Below are 24,647 nucleotides of genomic sequence, written 5' to 3'. Positions count from 1 at the left end.
AAATAAGGGTCCCAGGTCCTTCCCTTCCAAATCTGAGCCACTCCGCAGTAACCCCTCCATTCTTCACAAAGGCCAGAGAATCATCGGACGTGGTGAGAGTAGGGGAGAGGAGCCACACTGCCTTGCTGGCTGCACTCACGGTGGAGTGGAGAATGGTGGTTTGCTAGCCAGGGAGGACACTGAAGCGAACTGTTCCAGTCCATGATGAGAGGAACAAAGGGAGGCAGGGGAGGGCAGGCTGGCCCCTGGCTAAGCCGTGTCCCGCCTTCAGCAAGCACAGGGGAGGAGAGCGCGAGTCAGTTGCTTTTCTTCTGTCTCAGAATTGCTGGGTCATACGGTCATTCTGTTAGTAACTTTTTGAGGAACCATTGCACTATTTTCCACAGCAGCAGCACAGTTGTACATTCCCACCAACAGTGTGCAAGGTTTCTAATTTCCTCCCATTCTTACTGGCTCCTCTGACAGTAGTATCCCTGGTGGTTATGGGGTGCTATCTCATTGTGGTTTTGTTGTGCATTTCCCGAATGATTAGTGAAGAGGAGCATCTTTTTATATTCTTGTAGGCTGTTTTTGTATCCTCTTTGGAAAAATGTCTATTCAAATCTTCTGCCCATTTTCAATATTTTTGGGTCTTCTTTGTTGTGTTCTGTATATATTCTGGGTTTAGTATCTTTTTATTTCTTGACTTTTTATTTTAAATGATTCCAAATGTACAGAAAAGTTGCAAGGATAACACAGAGGACTCCATACTCTTTACCTAGATCCACCAATTTTTATCATCCTGTCATGTTTGCTTAATATCTTATCAGATAAGTCATGCACAAAGATTTTCTTGCCCCATTTTATAGGTTATCTTTTGACATTTTTGTTCTTTAATGAGTACAAGTTTTTGGTACATCAGTGCAGGCCTAGTGGAGTGAGAAGGATTAGGATGGACTGAAGAGAAAATGAAAATGGAAGTGGAAATAGTGGCAGCAGGCTTTTCTAATGAGGAAAAGCAAAGAGCTAGGCTAGAGATTGGTCAAGGAAGCAGGTTTTCTCTTTTTCCCCCTGGCACTGGAGATTGAACTCAGGACCTTTGTATTGAGCTGCATCCCCAGCAACAAACACCCTCCCCTTTTTGAGATGGGATTCCTCTAAACCGTTAAGTGACTCAGGCTGGGTTCACGTTTGTGATCCCTCTGCTTCAGTTTCCAGTGTTGGGATTGTAGGGATGTGCCACCACACCTAACTCAAAGAAGCAGTTTTCTAAAAAACGGAAGAGATAGCTGGAATGGTGATGCACGCATGTAATCTCAGCCACTTGGTAGGCTGGGGCAGGAGGACTGCAAGTTCAAGACCAGCCTGGACAACTTAGTGAGACCCTGTCTCAAAATAATAACAAAAATAAAATAAAATGGGGATGTAGCTCAGTGTAGAATACTTATCTAGCATGCACAAGACCCTGGGTTCAACTCCCAGCACCACAAACACGAGAGGTGGGGTGTGAGATTATATATTTTTGGTTTGTCAAGACAAGGTCTCATTATGTAGCCCAGGCTGGCCTCTAACTCACAGGAATCCTCCTGCCTCAGCCTCCTGAGTGCTGGGATCACAGGCATGTGCCACCATGCCTATGTTTGAGGTTGTAATATTTAACCACAGAATTTGAACTGGATTAAGAAAAATACAAGTGCCTGTCTGGGGTGATGACTATTAAAAAATTTATAGGATCAGTCGACTAGAAGGCCATCTCACATTTGAAGAAATAGTTTTTTGAGGTTTTTGAAAAGATGAGCTGGAAGGAAAGAAGAAAATAATCACAGAAAGGAGCACTGGAAAAAGCAATTTGAACAAAATAATAGGATTACTGTGATGCGGTTTAGAGTCTTACTTTCCAAAGAGATATCCATTAGCTGTTTGTGGTTATTTAAATTTAAATACAATTTAGTTCCTCAGTTGCATATCAGGTGCTTCACAATTGTATGTGGCCAGAGGCTTCCATGTTGGACAGCTCCCTTAAACGTATTTCCATCATCAGAGTTGCTTTTTTTTTGGTAAAGGGGATTAAACTCAGGACCTTGTGCTTGCAAGGCAGGTGTGGTGCCACTGAGCTACATCCCTGAACCTTGGACAGTGTTGCCTCTCTGTGACTATGAAAGTAAGCGGCTGAGAAGAGAAGCAGAAAAGATTTGAGGGAAGAATTAGATCACTAGCGTCATCCTGGCTGATGACAAAGTCACCAGAATTGTTGTAAGAGTAGGGATAAAACCAGAGGGAACTTTGTTTTTCAGCCCTAGGGGAGAGGAGTTCTGGAGAGAGGACTGTGGAGAAGGAGCTGGAGAGCTGTGAACTCCTGTCACCATCGTCCATTAGCACATCCAGCCATGGCACACCTGGCACTGAGGCCAACCTTCTTCACCTGGGCCACACCGCACTGCTCCCAGGAGAGTCAGCCAAACATTGGCATTCTCTCCAGGTGCTTGCCGAAGAGGACCCTGGGATATGTCAGACCAGCCAACCCTGGTCCCAGGCTGACAGGAAGGAGCCCCATATTCATCCATAAATGCAGAGTTTTCAGGAAAGTGTAGTCATCTGTCTCCCAGATTCCTGGGTGGGGAGAGGAATGGGCTGGGGATAGGAACTGGGACTCTGGCTCTGTCACGTGTCAGGCCAGACTGAGACTTCAGTTTCTGTTTTGACAATCGAGTGACATATGGCCATTGTTAGATGAACACAGGGTCCATGGACACAGGGATACCTCACTGAAGTTCTTTGTAAGAGAGAATAGGAGGCGGCAAGTTCCAAATCTTAAGGTCACCATTACCTGGGGACACTGTAAGAAAAGCAGACCTTTACTGAGGCCCCTTCTTAGTTGATGATCTCAATGTGGAACTGCAGGTGAGTGGCAGTGACCACACAGTGGCCCCGGAGGAAGGCACAGGTCTGGCAGTTGTGGCATTGCCAGTGGCCCTGGATGACATAGATGGCATTGAGCACCTGGCAGTATCGCCAGTGGATGCGCCACATACGAACCAGAGACTGCAGTGTGATTGCTGCCCTCTCTCGGATTGCATAACCAGTCAGCGCTGCCCGCCGCCTCTTCTCCAGCAGTTGTGCCATCACCTGCCGCCACCAGCGCTGAAGGATCCAGGCCCTGAGGGCTGCATGCAGCAGTGTGCGGCGTACCAGGGTGCCCCGCCACCAGGCCTGGATCAGGATGGCTGCTGAGTTCAGTTTCTTTCTTAAATTCTTCTAGACAGAGATAAGAGAGACCACTCAGGGAACTAACTTCCTGCCACCAAGGTCCAGGATCTTCTTGGAAGGGGACTAGATTCTCTCAATGCGAGCCCTTGCTCAGAGAACTCATAGGAGGTGGGACACCACGGGCACCAGAGAGCTGATAGGATTCCTTTCTACAACCCTGCACACATCACCTTACCCTCAGAGTCACGGTGCCCTTTTGATCAAGGAAGAAGCAAGGGGTGTGGGGAACATGACATAGTTTGGTCCCTCCACCTCTTCAGAGCTGCTTGGGGTTGGGTTTGGCCTTTGAATGTTTCGCCTAGCTTTTCTCTGCTAATGCTGATCCCGAAACACATTGGCTTATTTTTCCTTGTCAGAACCAAGTATTTTGATACTGGGGTAGGCTTCCATTGGCCTCACCATGTGTATTCTACTCCTAGCCTTCCCAGCTTTGGAATGTCCCACTCTCTAAGTCAGAGTCCTCATATCCTTGCTTATATCCCAGGCACTTTTTGGTGGGTTTCATTCCTTTAGTCGCTCTCTATGTCACAGTCAGACCCACATCCAGACAGCTCAGGCTGAGAAAAGGATGGGGCAAATGAGTCAATATTGAGTTGATGACTGCTTATTTTAACTCTGGATCCATAAAAGGCAGAACCCCACACCCTCTGGACAGAGATATCAGTGGTCTGGATTTCTCTTAACTATGTGAACTTCTACTCACCTGTTTTGCCTTCTTCAACTGCCTCGGTTTAATTGTTGCTTCATTATCCTCAGATACAAATAAAATTAGATTGTCTTTGGTCTGTCAACAGAATTAAATGGGAAACAATGAGTTAAGACTGCTGTTTCTCTCTATGGAGCTGTACAAAGGTGCTTACCATTTTAGCATCCCCTCTTTTTCCCAACACCTGTGAAGTCCAGGGCAATACCCACCCAGCCCCCAGGTCACTTAGTAGATCTGGCTATGTCTCTTACACAAAACTGAACTCCCATGGCCTGTCTTTTAGATGGTTCTTTAGCTCTGATTTCCCTGTTTCGCAAGGTCTGGCATGAGTCATTTGAGTGAGGGAAAAGCTATGAATTCACAATTGCATTATGACCTAGATTAAGACATTGCCACAGAGTTGAGTTTCCCTCAGAAAAAAGCTTCATGGGAGCCGGGACTACTGTTCTACTGCCTTCTGTGACATTTCATGCCAGGGCTGTCCTCCTTGAGGTTCATCTACAGTGCCTCCTTATGGCCACTCACATAACAGTGTGGGGGGGACCATGGAAGTACTCTCCAGACAGCTCTCAAGTGTCTTCTCGGATGTGATGCTTCCTGTCTTCTCTTTACTTAGGCTTCAGCACTTCAGCACTCCTTAGGAAACTAGCAAAAGATAGGCCAGCTGAATTTAGAAAGCAATAAAATCAAGGTTAAAAGCTTAAATGGCACAGAAAACAATAGTGGGTAGTGGAAAAGAAAGTTAAAAGGTAGTATTTTGGCAAGACAAGTATTACAGAGAAATATATCAAAAGTCTGGGTGACCAAGTAAGAAAATAGAGTAGGAAGAGAAAGATGAAATAACCACCGGGATATTTAAATAAATGTAAGAGAATATAACATTTAGAACACTAAGTCAATATGATTTCTGAGCAAAATATAAATTGCCAAAATGAAGCACTAAGGAGGCCACTAAATATTTACCATAAACAAGGGACCAACGAGACCTAACCCAAAGTTTAAAAAACTTACAAATCCAGATATTTCCAAGGGATTTAAGATACTGAAAGATATTCTAAAATATAAAAATTTCCATGGGGCCAGTGTTAGTCTCCTGAAATGTCAAGCTAGAATTTTGACTGTAAATGCATTGATTTGGGGAAGAAAGTCTAGCTTTATGATACTGAATTTTCTCTTTAAAAAACATGGACTGTACTTCCATTTCTTTGGGAATTCTTTTATGTATTTTTATGCATCATCCAAGAACATGAAGATTTAAGCTGCTAATAGTTTTAAAGTTTTAACTTTTACATTTAAATCTTTTATATATTTCAAGTTAAATTTTGTGAATGGTGTGAGGTTCAGTTTTTTGTTTTTGTTTTTGTTTTTGCATGAGGATGTCCAGTTGTTTCAGCACAATTTGTTCAAAACATTCTTTCCCATTAAATGGATTTGGTACCCCTGTCAAAAATCAACTGCCCATAGATATGTAGGTTTCATACTCTCAATCCTGTGTCATTGGTCTGTCTTTATGCCAGTACCATACTGTTTTGATTTTTGTAGCTTTATACAAGTTTTGAAATTGAGAATGTGAGCCTTCTAACTTTGTTTTCCTTTTCTATAATTGCTATGGCACTTCTGCGTTCCTTGAGATTTCATATAAATTTTAGGACCAGTTTACCAATTTCTATAAAGAAGCCATCTGAAATTCTGATACACCAGGGATTTATCTCAGTGGTGCTGCCACCTGCCTCACAAGTGCAAGGTCCTGAGTTTGATCCCTGGTACCAAAAAAAACAAAAGAATGAAATTCTGATAGGAATTGTATAATCTAAGATAAATTTGGTGAGTACCGTTTTCTTAAATATTTTAATCTATAGACACAGGATGTTTTAAAATTTATTTAGGTCTTCCTAAAATTTCTTTCAATAATATTTTGAAATTTTCATTGTACAAGTCTTGCTCTTACTTTGCTAAATTTATTCCTAAATGTTGCATTATTTTATTCTATTGTAAATAGAATTGTTTTCTCAATTTCATTTTTTGATTTCTCATTGTTTCTGAATGGAAAATACTACTGTATTTGGATATGGAGCTTATATCTTGCAACACTAGATCATGTCATCTGCAAATAGTGATTCATTTATTCCTGTTCTGGATAAGTATTCCTACTTTAATTTTATTGGCTAAGTACTCTTTTTTAAAAATATTATGGAGTTTGTTGGTACTTTCTAAGTATACAGTACAGTTAAATTTATCATTGTTGGCTAAGTATTCTTGTTGGAACCTCTAATACAGTGTTGGCAAACCTATCACACTCATATTACAGTAGTACCTCAATTCATGAACTTAATTTGTTCTATGATTTTGGAAAAGATGGACACATTTGTGTTTGTGTGGCAAAAGGGCAGCCATGTTTGTCACTGTGTGCAGCGTTGGCCAACACAAGCAAAATTGTGCCAAACTCTTCTGTTTGCGAACCAAATTGCTTGCAAACAAAAACATTTGTGAACTGAGGTGCCACTGTATTTGCTTTTCTTTTAAGAGAAAAGATGTTAATGTATGGGTTGTTTTTTCTAAACTAACATCCCAGTATTCAGGTTTAAATGTAGTGCTGGCACTTTGCAATAAGTAAGTGGGTTTTGGGTTTCCATTTGGTCACTGGTCTCTAAAAGGTTCACTATCATTGGGTTAATACAATAATGAAGAAAGGTGGCACGAATATGGACATCCTTGTCTAGTTCCTAATCTTAGGGAGGAAGCTTTCAGTACTTCACCATTAGAGACAAGGTGTGATCAAAATATACACTGAATTAAAAAATTAATACCGTGGTACCTCAGTTCATGAACTTGCTTCTTCCCATGATTTTGGTTGCAGAATTCCTTCCACAATTCTGGCTGCAACAAAATTGTGGAAAGAATTAAGTTCATGAACTGAGGCACCAGTGTATAATAAAATATTAATCCCATTAAAATTATATTAATCCCATTAAAATTAATAGATTTCTTATTTAAACACATACCATATTCTTTGATCAGCTTTTGTATGATGTTTATTGTTGGAGCACTTTATAGGCTGAGGAAATTCCTTTCTATTTCTAGTTTGTTTGCTTTCTTTTCATTTTTTTTACAGATTCATGGCTGGGAGTTTGCTTTAAGTCTCAGAGGAGAATTTGGACTTGAACTTTTCAGCAATGCTGAAACTGTTAGGACTTTGGAAATTCTTAGAGATGAATTAAATTCCTTTTGCATAAAGGGATATACATGAATCTTGTGGGGACCAGGTGTGGAATGTTATGGCTTGTATCTAGACTTACCCCCCAAAGCCTCATGGACTCTCAGGTGGGGCTTTCGGGAGTGACTGGGATTATGGGTGTCATGCTGGATTAGCCCACCTATACTGGTTTAGCATAGTTTTGTGTGTGGTTGATGAATTTACTGAAGAGGAAAGACTTACCCTGGCTATGTGTGGGACACTGACCAAGAGGCTTGTAGCCTGGAGGGAATAAAAAGGACAAAAAGGAGGTCATGCTGCTTCCTCCCTGACTTTCTATGGATAATTTCTCCTCTGCCATGCCAACCTATCTTGAAGCTGACTAACTATAGACTAAAACATCTACAAACTGTAAGTTAAAATAAGCATTTCTTCCCTTAACTTGTGAGTGTGGGTGTCAGGTATTTTGTCCCAGGAATGAGACAATAACTAAGTTAGCTAGCATGTAGTCTATTTTGGAGAAAGCCCCATGTACTGCTGAGAAGAATGTGTATTCTGTTCTTGTGTGGAACATTCTGTGGTCATCTATTAAGTCAATTTATTCAAAGAGTTGGTTCAATTTTGATATTTCTTTGTTGGTTCCTTCAATGCTGCTCCCCCTCTCCATTTACAAAGCTTTGGGTTTTTTTGTTTTGTTTTGTTTTTGTTTTTTGTTTTTTTTGAGACAAGGTCTAACTATGTAGTTGAGACTGACCTGGAACTCACTATGTAGCCCAGGCTGGTCTCGAACTCACAGCGAGCCTCCTGCCTCAGCCTCCCAAGTGCTGGGATTACAGTCAAGTGCCACCATGCCCGGCTAGGATTTCAGTCTTGATGAATATGCCTGAGCAGGAATCAGACTCACAGGAAACACACAGTACCTCCTGACAGGCCTAACCAGCCACTGTGGGCAGTAATGTTGACATTATTTGAGGTGGCAGGTATGATGCCTGCCCTTCAGGTGTATTTGGATGAGTAGCTGAGCCAGCCAGGGGGAGTTTGGATGATTAAGTGAAAAACTAAGAGATTTTTGGTTAAACTGAAGACTTCATTTGGGAGCCAAAAACAAATAATCTCTTGGACCTTGAGCCACATATTTTCCTTGAAAACTATGTATTTTCTAACAAAATTTTATTGAGGGTTATGTTATTGAGAGATGAGGTTAGATGAATATTGAGAAGGTTTATTCAATGGCACACTGTACTGGAAATCTGAAGACCTGCAGCAGATGAATTTCTAGCTCTTGTTATAATTTTTAAAAAAGACTGTGAAATTTAACAAAGTATATGAATAAAGTTTGAATATATTGTGTGATGGGTGGATGAGATAGTCTATTTTATCATTTATTTCAAGAATTCTACCTAACTTCTCTTCCAGCCAGTTTAGTGTTTCTGTTTTAATATTTAGATCTTTGATTCATTTTAATTTTAGTTTAGTGCATGGTGAGAAATATAGGTTTAGTTTTAATCTTTGGCAAGTTGAAGCCTTATTTTTCCAGCACTATTTATTAAAGAGGTTATCTTTCCTCCAGTGAGGGTGTTTGGTTTCTTTATCAAAGATGAGGTGGCTGAATGTGTCTGGAATTGTTTATGCATCTTTTAATCTGTTCCACCGATCCTTGGGTCCATTTCTTTGTCAGTACCATACTGTTTTTGTCACAGTAGCTTTGTAGTATAGTTTCAAGTTGGGGGATAGTGATACCCCCTGTCATATCTCTGTTGCCTAGCATGGTTTTTGCTATACTAGGTCTCCAAATGAATTTTTGGATTGTTTTCTCAAATTCTGTGAAGTATGTTGTTGGAATTTTAATTGGGATTGCATTTAATCTGTATAGCAGTTTTGGAAGTATGGCCATTTTCACTATATTGGTTTTTCCTACCCAGGAACAAGGGATGTGTTTCCATTTTCTAATATCTTCTTTGATCTCTTTTTACAGAATGCTGTAGTTTTCAGGGTAGAGGTCTTTTTTAGATTGATTCCTAGGTATTTTTTGTGTGTTTGTTTGTTTTGTTTTTGTGATGCTGCTGTGAAAGGAGTTGTTTCTCAAGTTCCTCTTTTAGTGAGTCTGTTGTTCAAGTACAGGAAAGCTATTGATTTTTGTGTGTTGACTTCGTATACAGGTACTCTACTGAATTTGATTATTAAGTCTAGAAGACTTTGTGGAGTTCTTGTGTTCTTTTACAATGAGTCACTGACTTACAAATAAGTTCCATTCTGGGGGAATTTTTCATAAATTGGATTTGTTCATAAGTCAACAAAGTGTCTTATAGACTATACTTGTGAAAGTTGGCAACTCAATGGTTAGCATTTTTGCCTAGCAGGAGTTCAATCCCCAACAACAAAAATTAAAAATCAAGTAGAAATTTTGGTAGTATATTTGAAAGAAGGGTCTACATGATATAAATTTGTCATTTAAAAATTGTTGAAATAGGTTTATTGGTCTTTAATGATCATATAACTATTTTTTAAAATGATTCAGATACAAGGTTAACACTTTTCTTTTTTGGGTAAATTCTGGGCTAGTAGACATTCTTATTCATTACTGTTAAGAAGGGAAATGATACAATCTCTGGGGAAGGGAAATTGGCAGTATCTAGCAAAAATACCTACACACTTAACCTTCACTCAGAATCCCACTGCCAGGAATCTATCCTAGATTCAGAGGCAAAAACTACAAAATAATATGTGCATAGAGATTTTCATTGCATTACTACTTATAATACGAAAAGACTGTTAAACACCCAAATATTAGTAGATGGCTGGTAAATAAAAAATTGTCCATCCACAAGGTTGAGGACCACACTCAGCCATAGAGAGGAATACATATAGCTATTAAGAGAACTTCATGTCCACTGAATATGTGAAAACAATCAAGGTACAGAAGTATACATAGAGGGTACCTTTAACCTAAAAAGATCTGTGTGTGTGTGTGTGTGTGTGTGTGTGTGTGTGTGTGTGTGTCTAATGGAGTAACACATGGGAGGTTATCAGTGGGGAGAGTGTGGACCTTTTCTTGAAGATTTTTGAAGGGAGAGTACTGGAGATTTATGCCAGGACCTTTGCACTGAGCTCCACCCCCATCCCTTTTTAATTTTTCTATTTCCATAAAGGGTCTCACTAAATCTCTAAGTTGCCCAGGCTGGACTTAAACTTGTGATTTTGCTTTAGCTTCTCAGGGTATTGGGATTTCAGGCATGCACCACCATGCCTGGCTTCTTGAAATTTTTAAACCTAAGAACTACATGTATTATGTAATTAAAAAATAAAATTAAATCAATTAAAAAATGGAGCAGGGACCCAAACTATTATTATGATGTTGGCTTAATCACTTAGCAGCAATATCTAATCACAAGGCTGGTTCCCCTGGCAACCAACCATCCTGAGGCTAGCCGGGAGTCAGCTCAGCATATAAAAAAAAAATCACTTTGCAGATGCCAAGGATCTTGGAAGCTGTATTTCAGGAAGTGTGGGTGAAGACCAAATATATATTTCACAATGTCACTATTATGAATAATGCATGTATGAACATTTTTGTACAAGCTTTTTTGAATTTGAATATTTGTTTCAATTCCCTTGGGTATATACTTAGGAGTAGAATTGCTGGATCATATGGTAATTCCATATTTATTTAACTTTTTTCCCACTTAATTAAATGTTTATTCAATTAAATGAAACAAAAATGATGTATAAAAACTTACAAATCTGATAACTCAATTATACATGTATTAGGATGATGGGATACTCAGTTCTTTACATATACATATAGTTGTAAACATTAACTTTTCACAATAAGTACACCCATCAGCAATACATGAGAGATTAAGTTTGTCTGCATTCTTTTTTCTATTTTTGAGATAGGGTCTCACAATGTAGTTCAGGCTGACCTTGAGCTCACTGTGTAGCCCAGTTGGCCTCAAACCCACACTAATCCTCCTGCCTCAGCCTCCCAAGTGCTGGGATTGCAGGCATGTGCTTGCATTAAGCCAGCATTGGCACTGCCACTATTTTTTTTAATTTTAACCATTGTGACAGGTATATAGCAAAATCTCATTGTGTTTAGTTTTCCTAATAACTAATGATGTTTTCGTGTGCTTATATGTCATGTGTACATCCTTTTCAATGAAATGTTTTTTTTAATATCTTTTGCCCATTTAAAATTATTTTTTATTGTTGAGTTTTGAGAATTCTTTATGTATTCTAGATACTAGTTCTTTGTCCAATTCGTGGTTCGCAAGTACACCCCCATTTTGCAGTTTGGTTTTTCTTCTCCTCCACAGCATCTTTCATACAGCAAAAGTCTCAAAATTTTGATGAATTTATCAATCTCTTCTTAGGGATCAACCCTAAGATTTTTGGTGTTTTGAGACAGGGTCTCACTATGTAGTTGAGACTGCCCTGGAACTCACTATGTAGCCCAGGCTGGTCTTGAACTCACAGCGATACTCCTGCCTCAGCCTCCTGAGTGCTGGGATTACAGGCGTGTGCCACCATGCCTGGCTAGATTTTTTAAATCTACTTGAAATCCTGAAGATTCTCTCTAAAGTTTTTATAGTGTTGTTGGGCATAAATGTCTACGATCTATTTTGAGTTAATTTTTGTATCCAGAGTGAGACAGGTCAAAGGGTTTTTTTTTTTTTCCTTTATTTTCTTTATTTTTTGTCTCTGCTCAATTAGTTTAGCACTTTTTGTTGAAAGGCTGTCTTTTCTCCATTGAATTGCTTTTGCACCTTTATAAAAAACCACTTTGGTGTATTTAAATAGGTGGCTATGTGCCTTTAAATTCTTAATCATTCACTACATAGACTATATTATTTATGATGAAATGAAATATTTTGGGATTTGGGATTTGCTATGAAACAGTCCAGTGGGACATAGAGTGAGAAGTAGAGATGAAATAACGTTGACCATATGTTATTAATTATTGAGCTCTGTGTGATGTGTAGAGAGGGGTTATGCTATTCTGTCTACTAGTATACGTTAGGTCTGAAAAAATAAATGAATAATTAAAGCAAGGTAAAGAACCTACAGGTGTCATTCACCCAATCTGTTTAATTCGAATTCCTCTTTGAATCCTTTTCCATTCTCTTCATCCATTCCTTTCCATATCAGACCATCAGCGGATGTTGTGGGCTTTGTTTCTGCAATACAGTCCATATCCTTTGATTTTTCTCCATCTCCATTGCCACCTTCTTAGTACAAGCTGGCATCATCTCCTGTTTTGACTCCTGTAGGCACACATCAGGAGGCTTCTCAGTGCTGAGAGAACTTTTTGGGCACTAGCCCTCTCTTTAGTTGCCAGTTTAGATAAGCTAACCCAAATCTGATGCAGAATGTGATGCATCTTTATTGTTGTAACTCACTTGTCCATTACATAAGGAGGCACAGATTCAAGGAAGAAAGTAATTTTGGTCATTTTTGTCAAATTTCAAATTTCTCAATACCACTGGACCAGTATATTTCCTGTGGAATTAAGGAAGAGAAGCCCAGTCGGAGTGAGTTCAGAAAAAAATGGGAGGAGTGGCAGTGTAGACAATGACAGTCTGTTTTGCTATGAAGGGAATGCACATCAGCAGAACAGGGGGTGGTGAAGAATGGACTTTTTTTTTTATAATGGGGAACATTTAATATGCAAATGGCAGTGATTAAGTGAAAAGGTAGAAACTGATCTACAGAAATAAATGAGATTCTAAGATTTAAGTCTTTGCAAAAGCAAGAGAGGTTGGTGGGCAAAAGACAAACTGGAGAAAAGGAGCAGAGTGGAAGAGGTGGCCTGGGATGAGGATAAAGATTTCATTCCTGCTCAAGGAAGTAAGCAAGTGTAGGATTCAGGAGAGGAGGATAAGATGGAAGATGATAGGGCCCATTCTGCTGCTGTTTCCTCAGCTAAGTGTGATGACTCTGTTGTTTAAGGCCAAAAGGAGAGGAGGGAGAGGTGATTTTGAACAGGAAGAAAAAGAACATGAAAAAAGGTAAACTGAAAAGAGAAGTATCTTGGAAAGTTTGTCCATGAGAAATTTGTTGTCTTGAATGCAAAACCAAACCATATACATGATGACTTTTCCACACATTTGTTGCAAGGATGAAGCAAAGAGAGTGTGTGGCTCATGCAAAAGTGGAGGGGGCATTGATAGTGTAATTGTAAGAGAATGCCAAGGGAGGGATGAGCATGACTGCAGAGTTATCAGTAAAGCGGTGGCCAGACCAGCCTCTCACAAGTCCTGGTGAGGCAGAAGAAACATTTGGATCAGTGCATAAGAATCTGTGTCTTTATGGCAGGGGTTGACATGCTTTTTCTATAAAGGGCCAGATAGTAGGTATATTAGACTTGATGTTCATATACTTGCAATTATTTGGCTCCAGGCCATACTTTTCTGACCTCTGCCCTAGAGAATAGAAGGCAACAATAGCAACAAAAATCAGAGACCAGAGTGGTTAACATAAATAGTGTCACTGTGATGATTTATGAGGTAATGCCCAGAAACTTCAGGAAAGCAAAACCCAATTCCTCCCAATTCCAACTTCAGAGGGTTGAGATGGTGCCAGGGTAATGTAAGGACCTGGCTCTGCATGTATGAAGTTAGCGTTGAGCCATAATTTCTTGGTTTGGATACAGAGTCAGGCCAAACAGGGGTCGTAGGCACTGTGGGGCTGGAGGTGTGCCTACCTGCTCTAAAGTCTTTCCCCAAGTAGAGGAGGAAGGGGTTGGGCATGAGTTCCTGGTGTTGGGGCTGAATTCCTATGGCTGCAGCATTCACTGAGACTCACATATCCAGGTCAGATATTTATTGAAGTGCTGGAATGAGGCCTTCATTATGTAAGCTTTTAGACTGATAAGATTTCAATGTGGAACTCTGGCTGCTTGGAAACAACTCCATATTGTAAAGTGTCTTTGTTTTGGATGACAAGACTGCTGTTTGAGGGCTTAAACACACAGAGAGCTTCGCATATTTGGCAGTAATATTGACGACACTGCCACATGCGAACCCAGGACTGGAGTTTGACCACGGATTCTTCCTGGATCACATATATCCTCAGAAGGGACTGCCGCAGCTTCTTCTGTTGTCTGTGCAGGATTGTTCTCCACCAGCACTGAATCATCCAGGCCCTGAGGGCAGCAACTAGCAGAGTCCTGCGTACCAGGTTGCCACGCCACCAGGCCTGGATCTTCCTAGCTGCCTCAACCCTTCTTTTGTGTTGTTTTGCAAGAAGCAACTAATAAGGCAAAGAAAAGACCCCCATTAAATTTGCCACCATCAGACACAGGTATTTCTGTCATAGTTGGTCCCCATCCTGTTGGTTCTGAGGGTCTAGGAGAGCCAAGAAGGGTTTCTCCTCTGCTTTTTTCCTACTCATGGATACAGTCACATTTGCTCACTGAGCTGCCTTGTCCTCATCTATAAAGTAGAGATATCTTGCTTTGTGGACTTCTCAGGTTTGTAAGACTAGCAGAAACTTCCTCACTATGGGTTTGAGGAACCAAAGGATCCTCTGCATTTATGCTTGCTTGCACCTCAGTCTTGAAGTAGCCTAGGATGCTGCCTCCTGACAACTCATGTGGGTTGTCTACTGGGACTCACATATCCTATCTGGGGTCCTGCCCCTTCTCACCTCTATTTTTTTTTTTCAGTACCATCGGTCAAACTCAGGACTTTGCACATTCAAGGCAGGTAAGGCACCACTGAGCTAAGTCCCTGGCCTTCTTCTGGCCTCTACTGACATCAGTGCCTACCTCTAGTCACTGTATACCCCTGCAGCCCCAGGCTGACCCTTATTTATCTTTCCACTTCTCACTGTGCTGGGCCTCACCTGCTGTGTGTCCTGTGCATAGTTCGTTCAGGAGAGGGAGGGGATTTAGTAGAAGTAAAGCAATGCTGAGCCAACCCCAATGAGTCCAGAGATGGCTCCTCCATTTTCAGGGACCCTGAGTCCTTTGGTTCTTTTGTGCTCCTTGTTCCCACATACCTTTCGTTGCCTTTCTCTTTCTCTCTCTTGTCTCTCTAGTGGTTCTATATCTGATTCACACCTCTGCAATCAAAATGGTGGGAGGGGTCATGGGTGAGGGCCAGTCACTGTGCAAAGTCCCCACATTATCTGCTCCCCACACCTTGCCTCCCATAGAGTCATCCAGGTCTTCCCTCTATGGGGGACATCTCCCCACACCCGGAGGAGTCTGATGGCATCTTACACAGCAGTGACTTCCCATGATGGAGGGGGGCAGGTGCTAAAGTGGTCATCCCCCTCTACTTGCTGTTTCTTTAAGTTGGGCAGGGCGGGACAGGTAGTGGAGGAAGTGATGGCCATGATGTCACAAGGGCAGGTATGACCAAGGACTAGGTTGTCTTCTCCAGTTTCCAAGGTGTTTGAGGAAAAGGAAACACCTTCCCATGTCCTTTCTGCCAGAGATGGACCAGAATCCTCAGGGTTGGTGAGTCTGTCCTGACCCACGAATGACCTCTGGCCCACTGTCAGGCCCATCCTTCACCAGCTACCGAGTAGAGCAGCTCATGTTGTCGCAGGAGTATGTGGGCCTTGCCACCATGCTGATTCAGGCTGATCCCCATGTCCTCCACCTTCTTGCTGTGGAAGCCTTCCTAGGAGGAAAGTTGTTCTTTTAATAGGGGTGAAAATGAGTGTGGAGGGATTAGGGAGATTAAGGGGTTAGTGAAAGTCATGTGGGGTACCTCAGCCAGTCTGTAACCTTCCCTCCTACTACTGTCACTGCCCTCACCATCTTCTGTGGATGCTTGGTGCCTTAGCTTCCCTGCTTGTATCCTTTAAAACAAGCCCTCCATCCTGATCATGATGAACCTTCTTGAGGTAGAGACATTTTCCAGAGCAGTTACTGTGTTTATGAGGATAGCTCCAAGCCCATTTCAGTAGACACCCAGTGGTGGCAGAGGTCATGTTTTGAAGAGTCAGTTAGTTAGAGACATTTATAGGTAAATGGATGCACACTGAGGCTATACTCTTAAGTGAAATAAATAGGACACACGTGTAAATATCAAATAGTTTCTCTGGTATGAGAAACTGAAAGTGTAAATAAGGATCAAAATGTATAATAGATAATGTGAAATCAGAAGAAAAGTTCCAAAGGGGAAGGGGAATTTGGAGGGATAGGGGGAAGGAAAGAAGGGAAAAGACTAAATATGAGGAAAAAAATGGAAACAAAATCTTTGTAAATAGGGAGGGGTGGAGGGGTTGCAGGGAGAGCAGGGCATGGGAGGAAAAAGCTAGAAGGCTTCTGACACCTCTGTGCCTATCTGCCTATATGACTGGAAAATCACCTGCTTCTGTGCTACCTTCCCAGTTTCATACAAATTCTGATAAGGCAACTTGGTCCTAAACCATCAGGGATGGGCATTCTGGGAAGTCTAGGTTTTCAACAAGTGCTTTCTCATCTAGGGTTATTACATGCTTTATTAGATTCTGATTTGCCTTTTACATTGAGGTTTTCACCAAGGAATACAGTCCTGCACACGACACCTTCCTCTATTTTGGATGCAGACCTCATCTTCATGAGAACATCCAGTGGTAGCTTCTTAGAGATGAGTGTATGCTTAGAAACTTGTAGAGACTCACATGTCTGTAAAGGACTTCATTTTGCTCATAAATATGATTGAGAATTTTATAGTGCATTGAGTTCTAGATAGAAAATACTATAATTTTCTCTCAGAATTTTTAGGACTTTGTTCCAATTTTTTAAAAGTCTTATTCCCATCTGTTTTCTTTCTCTGTGATGTGCAACTTAGTATTTTTCTGCACTAGATTCATTTAGTAACATCTTTATTTCTGATGTTCAGGATGTCAGTGATGAAAAAAGGATTTGTTCTCTTGCTTTTGTTTGTTGTTAACATCCATTGGGTTGAATGTTTGATTAGCCTCTTAGTTTGGAAATTTATATCATTTGTCTTTGGGAAATGTCTTCGTTTTTTAAAAATATATTTTATATTCCCTCTGTTTTCTTAGTTTTTCTCTTTTGATCACATTCATCATAGGGAATTTGTACCTGTACATAAAGTATTTTAATTCTTTTTTCCCCATTCCCCCTCTTCCCTTCAATGCTTCTTCTCCTCTCCATTTACAAAACTTCGTTTCTACTGTTTTCTTGCATACTTTTTAATTTTTAATCCCTATTGCCTCCCTTCCTGCCCCTCACTTGTTCCCCCATCCCATTTGAACATTTTCTTTCTACTTCCCAAGATCTATACTCCATACACCTAGGGTTTCTCATACAAGAGAAACAGTGTGATGTTTTAACATGCGTGTCCGAATTATTTCAGTTAAAATTATCTTCTCAGATGAATCCTTTTACCTACAAGTGTCTCAAGTCTGTCCTTCTTTATAGCAAAATAGTACTCCATTGTACATAAAAGCCACATTTTCTTTATCTATTCATCCATTGATGGGCAGCTGAGCTGTCTCCAAGATTTAGCTACAAATTGTGCTGCTATAAACATGTGTATGCATATACTGCTATGGTATGATTATTTTAATTCTTTTTTTTGACAGAGCAAACACGGTCTCTCTTTAATAATTAATGGTACACACATGAAAAATCCTTTATGATGCATAAATATTTTGTTACACAGGGTACAAAAATACTTTCCACGTTTTGGCTGGCTTTGAGGTTTGGAAAGAGTGAGGAGCACAGGGGTGGGGTGCACTGTGGAGAGGTGACCAGAGTGGGCAGAGGAGGCCACCGGGCCTTGGTCTGAAGTGAAAGGCGACACTGGCCAGTGCTGGGTGGGGCCTGTGCAGCCCGAAGTGTGGGCGCTGCAGGCCCCCAGCCTCCCAGAAGTGGGTGGGGCAGGGGTGGGGTGTGGCAGGAGGGACCAGGCACTGGGATGACCAAGAGTGCCAGGACCCAATGCTATGGCGACAGAATGAACTGTAAACTCACATATACACAGGCTGAAGTGTCTTCATTCATGCCAGAAAACAGGCAAAATTAAACACCTCCTTTCCCCGTAGGGCAGCTATAGAAGCAAATGAGCGTTAGAGGTCAGGCCTTACTGGGCCCCAGATCCTCCCAGGAAGCCCTGGGTGAGGGTTTTGCGATGGCACAAGACTGAGGAAGAGGAGGAAAGGGACATGGGACCCTGCCCACTGGGCCACAGCTGTAAGATTCACAGTCTTTGGAGGGAGCAAGAGCTCTGCACAGGCCTGGGGGTGGCAGAAACTTGGGGTCCTGTGCTGGCCCCACCACATGGTCCCAGCATCAGCTCACTGGTGACAAGACTGCAGAGCTAGCAGAACTGGCGGTATTTCCATCCCTGCTGGGAGGCGTCAGAGGACCGGAATCAGCGCGTCTGAGCATGCAGGGTGGCAGCGCGGTGGCAGCCGGGTAGGTGAATGCAGCGTGAGAGATGGCTGGGGCCAGCTTCGCGCTGTGCAGAGGGTAAGGGGTCCAGGTCTCTGGGGATGCAGGGATCAGAGCAGCCCTCATCAGGTCATAGGTGTCCCGAGTGATGAAATGTGCTCCCAGGGCAGGGAGAATGCTGCTCAGCTTGCTCTTGGCCATCTTGGTGTTGGCTTTAGCAAATCCTAGCCTCAAGGTCTGAGGGTTCTCAGGATCAAAGCGAATACCGTTCAGTGCGTTCTTGGCTGCTTCTGCGCCTGCTTGGCTGTCAAAGATCACAAAACCAACAGGCTGTCTCGAGGTGAGCTTGATGAGGGACCCTTCGTATCCCTTGAACGGCCGGAAAAACAGGTACAGCTCTCTGGGCTTGATGTCCATAGGGAGGCCACTGATAAACAGGGTCCACACCTCGTCCTCGGGGCCGCCACCGCCGGGGCTGGTGCCGGGGCCCGTGCCGTGCTAGCCCTCCGGCTTCAGGCCGCTCATGGTACCGGTTGTGGGGCTTGTGGTGCGGGGCGTGGGCGTGAGCGGCTCACATGGAGCAGGGCGCGTGCCATGATTTTAACTCCTTTGGGAAGATACAAAGAAGGGGAAGAGCTGGGTCAAGTGGAACCTCTAGTTTTAGTTTTTTAAGTAATCTCTACACTGGTTTTCATAGTGGTTGCACCGATTTACAATCCCACCAACAGTGGAGAAGAGTTCTTTTTTCCCCTCAGCTTCATCAGCATTTGATATTGGTTGATTTCATAAAGATAGCCATTCTTTCTTGAGTGAGGTGGAATCTCAGTGTTGTTTTAATTTGCATTTCTTGAATAGCCAGTGATGTGAAGGAGCATTTTTTCATGTATTTATTTGCTGTTTGTACTTCTTCATCTGAGAAGTGACTGTTCATTTCAGATACCCATTTTTGGATTAGATTTTTAAATTGGGTAGCTAATTTTTTGAGTTCTTTATATATTCCAAATATATATTCCAGTCCTTTGAGCAATAACTGGTAAAAATTTTTCCTCATTCCATGGGTTGTCTCTTTATTCTGTTGGTGGTTCATTTTGATGTGCAAAAGCTTTTTAATGTGATGAGATCCAAGTTGTTGATTCTTTGTAATAATTCCTGAACAATCAGGGTTTTTCTCATAAAGTCTTTGCCTATACATTTGTCTTCAAGTTTTACCTATTCTATCTTGTAGCACTTTCAGTGTTACTGTTTTAATATAGAGATCTTGGTGAGAGATATGGGTCTAGTTTAATCTTCGGCATGCCAAAAGCCAGTTTTCCCAGCACCATTTATTAAAGAAGTTATCTTTCTTCCAGTGAAGGTGTTGTCCCCTTTGTCAAAGATAAATGAGTTGTTTGGAGTTATTTCTGAAGCTTCTATTCTGTTTTTTTCATGATAGCTTTTTAGTACAATTTCAAATCAGAGATTGTGATGCTCCCTGCCTTGCCTTTGTTATTCAGAATTGCTTTCACTATTTTAAGTCTTTTCTCATTCAATATGCATTTTAGGATTGTATTCTCTAGTTCTGTGACATATGCTGTCAGTATTTTGGTCACTGCATTAAATCTGTATAATAGTTTCAGAAGTATGACCATTTTCATTATATTGGGTCTGCCTATCACAGAACAAGGGATATCTTTCCATTTTCTGATACCTCTTCAATCTCCTTTTTCAGAAGATAGTAATTTTCAATGTAAGTTCTTTGATTTCCTTCATTAGATTGATTCCTAAGCATTTCATTTTTCTTGATGCTAATGTGAAAGGTGTTGTTTTCCTAATTTCTCTCTCTGTGAGTTTGTTATTTGTGTACAGGAATGCTATTGATTTTTGAATGCTGACTTTACATCTTGCCGTGCTACTCAATTTGGTTATTAATTCTTTAGGTGGAGTTTTGGGGTCTTCTATGTACAGTGCCACATCATCAGCCAATAATGATAATAATTCTTTCATCTGCTTTTTTATTTCTGCTGCTACCATTTTAGGAAGTTGATCAGTGTGGCTTTTGATTTCTTCCACCTCGATGACCTCTCGGTCTACCTTGTGCAAGCTGGAGGCCAAGGGCTGCATCTTGCTTCTGTGTCTTCTCATTTTTTATTTTTCACTTGTTTTCTGTGTTGATGCTTGTAAATTTTTTATTACTAGTATCAATATCTCCTTTGGAAACGACTACTTTTCAGGGCTGGTTTTGGACCTTGAGTCTGTCCCAAGATCCTGCCTCTTCAATTCATTAGGGATGAGAAGTTTCTGCCTATTTGGCCTACCACCCAGGTCTTTGGTACTGGACTATGGTATTGTTTAAGACCCCAAGACAATCTCTGTATTGACATATAAAGAAGTCTACCTGATCACAACAGCTATGTCAACTTGGCTAAAGTTGTAGAATCAGTAATAACAATAGCATCAAGCACAATTTAGAACATGACAAACTGTTATAACTGTTAATTTTCCATCTTTAATCATTTGTACAAGATTTATACTTATATGGAAAAATCTAAAACAAATCAGAAATATATACAATAAATATCCCTTCAATAGAGTGATTTTACCTTTAGGGGATAAAATTTAAAAGGGATAAGAAGAAAAGTAGAGAATGAGGGAAAGATATTAGAAGTACAGCTAAAGTACAAAGGAAGATTGTGCGAGCTTTGAGAGACTGGCGAGGAAGACAGGAGGGAAAGAAAGAAGAAAAATACAACAAAAACTAAACAAAACTAAAAACAATGTTGACAATCATGAAAAAACAAAAACAATGAAGAAAAAAGAAAAAATAGATTTCTCTATGATTTCAAGCCTGTGGTTTTCTTCTGGGTTTTGTGGTAGTGTCCAATTCAGGGCATATCTCCACTGTCAGTGGTAGACTAAGGAGTCAGAGAGAGCCCAGATCCGTGCTTGACGATCCCTCTAAGCCTGCAGTGAGATTAGAGGGTATGCAAGGATGCAATAGGAATAGGGCAGGGTGACAGTTCTGATGTTTTCAACTCCACAGAATTTTGGCTCATCCTGGCCTCTGGTTGTGGTGTTGGGTCCTTAGTTGTTCAGCCTACAACATTCTGGGTATCTCTTGCTGGTCTAACTTAGGCTACCTGACCCTAGATGTCTCCCATAGTTGTGCCTCACTCTGTCACTGGTGGTCCTGAGATGAAGCCATCCTGTGGCTGTTTCAAGTCCCAGGTTCATTTGGCCCCCTCCCTAAAATGGCCTGGCCAAGCATCCTCTTCAGGGAATGCTTGGACTGGAGTCAATCACCAGTTGTTGTATTTCAAAGAATTCATTGCTCTGTTCCACTGGTGCATTTTTCTCTAGAGACCTCTGAGTCACCATCCCTAACTTTATCTCCATAGACTTGAGCCTTCTCTCTCACACTGTGAGCCAGGAGTCAGGGAGAAAGTGCAGTTTGCCACTTCCTTTTTCTGCACTGAGGTCTGTCTCTTTATTTTTCTTGTGGGCTACAATTCTCCCTTCAGATCCTTTTTGAATTCTAGGGATCCACCACCCATGTTTTTTTTCCTTCTCCAAACTATTATTTTCCAATGTCTGGATTCCAAATCTCACAGAGGTCAATTTGCTGCTATTTACCACTCCTCATTTTCAGTGTGGTCCTTCACTCTTACCTCCAGCCATGCCTGAATTCCTTGAGTCCAGAACTCTCTGGTTTATTGTATGCAGGAAATTAACTTCTCTAAAGCTAGACTGGGGAGGGGTTGCTCCTTGGCTGTATTCATGAAGGAAGAAAAGGATGAGCTCAATAAATCTATAAATAAATGTGCATTGTCCACCTCATATTCTCAGTAGCAGGTGCCTCCATTTCACACTGTTATTACTATATTTTTAATGCATTTAAGTATGACTGAGTCCAGTCCTATTCTTTGTCTCTTCTTTTTGTCAAAACAGACTGACAGTGGACATTTATTCTTTGAGATAATTGTTTTGAATGTTTGTCAGGTTCAAAAACTCCTGATGAAAGTTTGATTAGAATTTATTTTTATTTTATTACAATATGTATTTAACTGATTAACTCAGAATACTTTCAATCTTACAATGTTAAGTCGTTCTATCAATGAACATAGTATGTCTCCCCATTTATGTGACCTTCTTTTATATCCATCTGAACTGGGCCAAAATGGCTCTTAGGACTTCAAATATATGCCCTTGAAGAGAAAGAGCAAGGCCTGGTCCTTCCTTTCTGCTGATTAGATTGTGCACAGGATAATTAAATTAGAAGCAACCATTTTTGGATCACACTTTGAGAATGGGGAAATACATGGCAGAGTAAAGGGGTAGCAGGGGCCAGGACTCCTCACCTTTTGGAGGGTCATACCAGATGTGGATCATCCATAGGAAGAAGTAAACTTCCCATTTGTTTAAACCACTGTGAATTTTGTTGTGCTGCTATTCAGTCACCTCAATCCTGATTAACTAAGCTCTCCCCCAGTGGTTCTCTAAGAGGGCCACCCAGAAGAATAGTGGCCATGCCATCATCTGAAAAATTAGAAACACACATTCATGCATCTCTTATATGGAAGCAGGAACCTGGGTAGGGATCCATGTTCTGTTTTCAGAAGCCCTCTCCCTGATGTGGCATGTGCTAATGTTTGAGAAGCCCTGCTCTCCCTATTTCTCTCTTAGATGCAACACCCACAACTGGATCTCACCATGAAAGGCTGCCCACTTTCTTTAGGAGCAGAGCAGCACAGAGGGTTTCTTGGAAGTGAAAGCTGCCACCGGTGTGCTTTGTGTGAGTGAAGCAAGGCCCCTAGCAATATACTTCTGCTGAATGTGGCGATTCATGAATGGCTGATGAGTGTCCATGGCTCCTTGCTGCTGACTCATGAATAAGGCAAAGTCTAAAAACTTCAGATTTGGCTCCTAAGTGACCATCTATGATTCAAGACACACTCAGGCCTTCTGATTTCAGATGATTGGCTGATTTATACATTAATACACAGCACTTTCCCCTATCACTACACCTCATAGCAGTACAACTATTATCTAGTTTTGTATATGTGGATATGAGCTACAAATCCACATTTAATGTCAGGAATTGCCTAGGTACACTTTCTATCAAGTTCTTAATTTAAAAAAAATTAAATTTGAAGTCCACTTACTAAAATGTGGCTCAAATAAAATTCAACTTTAAAAAAAGTGTTTATTAATTTGTTTAGGGTCTTAGTATTTTGTTATCTGTTTTGCCAAATGACATGTGACATAAGTGAAAATACAGCTTCCTTTTTTTTTCTTTTTTTTTATTGAGGTTATTGGTACAATCTAGGTATACAATACAATTACATTCATCTTTGGGATTCTGTACCTTTACATAATAGGTCTTGATTCTCATTTTTCCCCTTGTCCCTGCTCTCCCTTCACCCGCTCCTCCCCTTCCCGTTTACAAACACTTTATTTCCATTTTTTCAGTTTCTCATATTTTTTTCCTCTCCCTTATTACCTTTCTCCCACCCTTCCCACTTTCCTTACACCTTTAGCCCTTTACTTCCTATTTCACATTATTAATTATCTCATTAGGATCCTGCGTACTATTATAGTTTTTCACACCACAGAAACTATTCGATATTTCAGTTAAAGAAATCTCTGTATGAACATTAAAAATAGGGAATCCTAAAATAAAATTAAAAAGGAAAGTAAAAGAGAAAAGGCAGTGATGTAACATCAAAATAATCCTTAATTCTGGAGATGAAAATGGCCTGAACATATTTAAACATATTTAAATTGCTTCTCGCTCTTATAGTCTTATCTTATTCTTTTTTTCATTATTTAGGGAATACTTTATTAGTTTCTGTAATCAAACCCATGTAGATATGACCTTACATATTTAGTACGATGTGTTACCCCTGTACACATGGAAAAAAAAATTAACATTTCTAGACCAATATGGTTGTCCATTTCTGTACAATGCCAAGTCAACACAGTAAATTGGGATGACTTTTTCCAAAGTTGGCAGCACTGTTAAAGTTTCCCAAAATTCAATTTATATAATAGCAGCAACAGCTTTTCCAGGTTCTGCAGTCATCTGAACAAAATTATAGACATTCGGCACATTCCATTAAAAAAAAAAACCAAAGAAAAGAATAATATTCAGACAACAGCAAAGTGCT

General features: G+C 40.8%; 2 protein-coding genes and 1 pseudogene across 7 annotated transcripts; all 3 read right to left on the bottom strand.

Annotated features, from left to right (window-relative positions):
* Positions 1-2,806: 2,806 nt before the first annotated feature.
* On the bottom strand, positions 2,807-4,285 carry Iqcf2 (IQ motif containing F2). Its single transcript, XM_010625398.1, has 3 exons — positions 4,204-4,285; positions 3,950-4,030; positions 2,807-3,234 (listed from the first exon to the last, which is right to left on the bottom strand). Exons 1-3 carry the CDS (start codon positions 4,219-4,221, stop codon positions 2,851-2,853), a joined length of 483 nt encoding a protein of 160 aa, XP_010623700.1. The 5' UTR covers positions 4,222-4,285; the 3' UTR covers positions 2,807-2,850.
* On the bottom strand, positions 3,952-15,474 carry Iqcf3 (IQ motif containing F3). Of its 6 annotated transcripts, none has more exons than XM_010625402.1 (8): positions 15,289-15,474; positions 15,147-15,209; positions 14,991-15,002; positions 13,849-14,396; positions 12,211-12,409; positions 6,768-6,829; positions 4,478-4,597; positions 3,952-4,030 (listed from the first exon to the last, which is right to left on the bottom strand). In XM_010625402.1, the coding sequence occupies exons 1-4, from the start codon at positions 15,298-15,300 to the stop codon at positions 14,007-14,009; spliced, it is 477 nt and encodes a 158-aa protein (XP_010623704.1). In that variant the 5' UTR covers positions 15,301-15,474; the 3' UTR covers positions 3,952-4,030; positions 4,478-4,597; positions 6,768-6,829; positions 12,211-12,409; positions 13,849-14,006. The 6 variants fall into 6 exon arrangements, with proteins under 6 accessions (XP_010623704.1, XP_010623702.1, XP_010623701.1 ...); XM_010625400.1 differs by having other exon boundaries at positions 4,478-4,616; positions 15,370-15,474; XM_010625399.1 differs by having other exon boundaries at positions 15,370-15,474.
* A 2,956-nt stretch (positions 15,475-18,430) lies between these two features.
* LOC104863227 lies at positions 18,431-19,029 on the bottom strand (annotated as a pseudogene).
* Positions 19,030-24,647: the final 5,618 nt, after the last annotated feature.

This window comes from Fukomys damarensis, unplaced genomic scaffold (assembly GCF_012274545.1).
Source record: "Fukomys damarensis isolate Sample0158 unplaced genomic scaffold, DMR_v1.0_HiC HiC_scaffold_37, whole genome shotgun sequence".
Lineage (NCBI taxonomy): Eukaryota > Metazoa > Chordata > Mammalia > Rodentia > Bathyergidae > Fukomys > Fukomys damarensis.
Note: the sequence above shows the minus strand (reverse complement) of the source record. Positions and strands in the feature narration are given on the sequence as shown.

Bases quoted from the DNA above. Each gene is read 5' to 3' on its own strand.
- Iqcf2 (XM_010625398.1), bottom strand. The intron at 3,235-3,949 runs GTGAGTAGAAGT...ATCTCTGTCTAG, and splicing joins AGTTGAAGAAGGCAAAACAG to AAGAATTTAAGAAAGAAACT.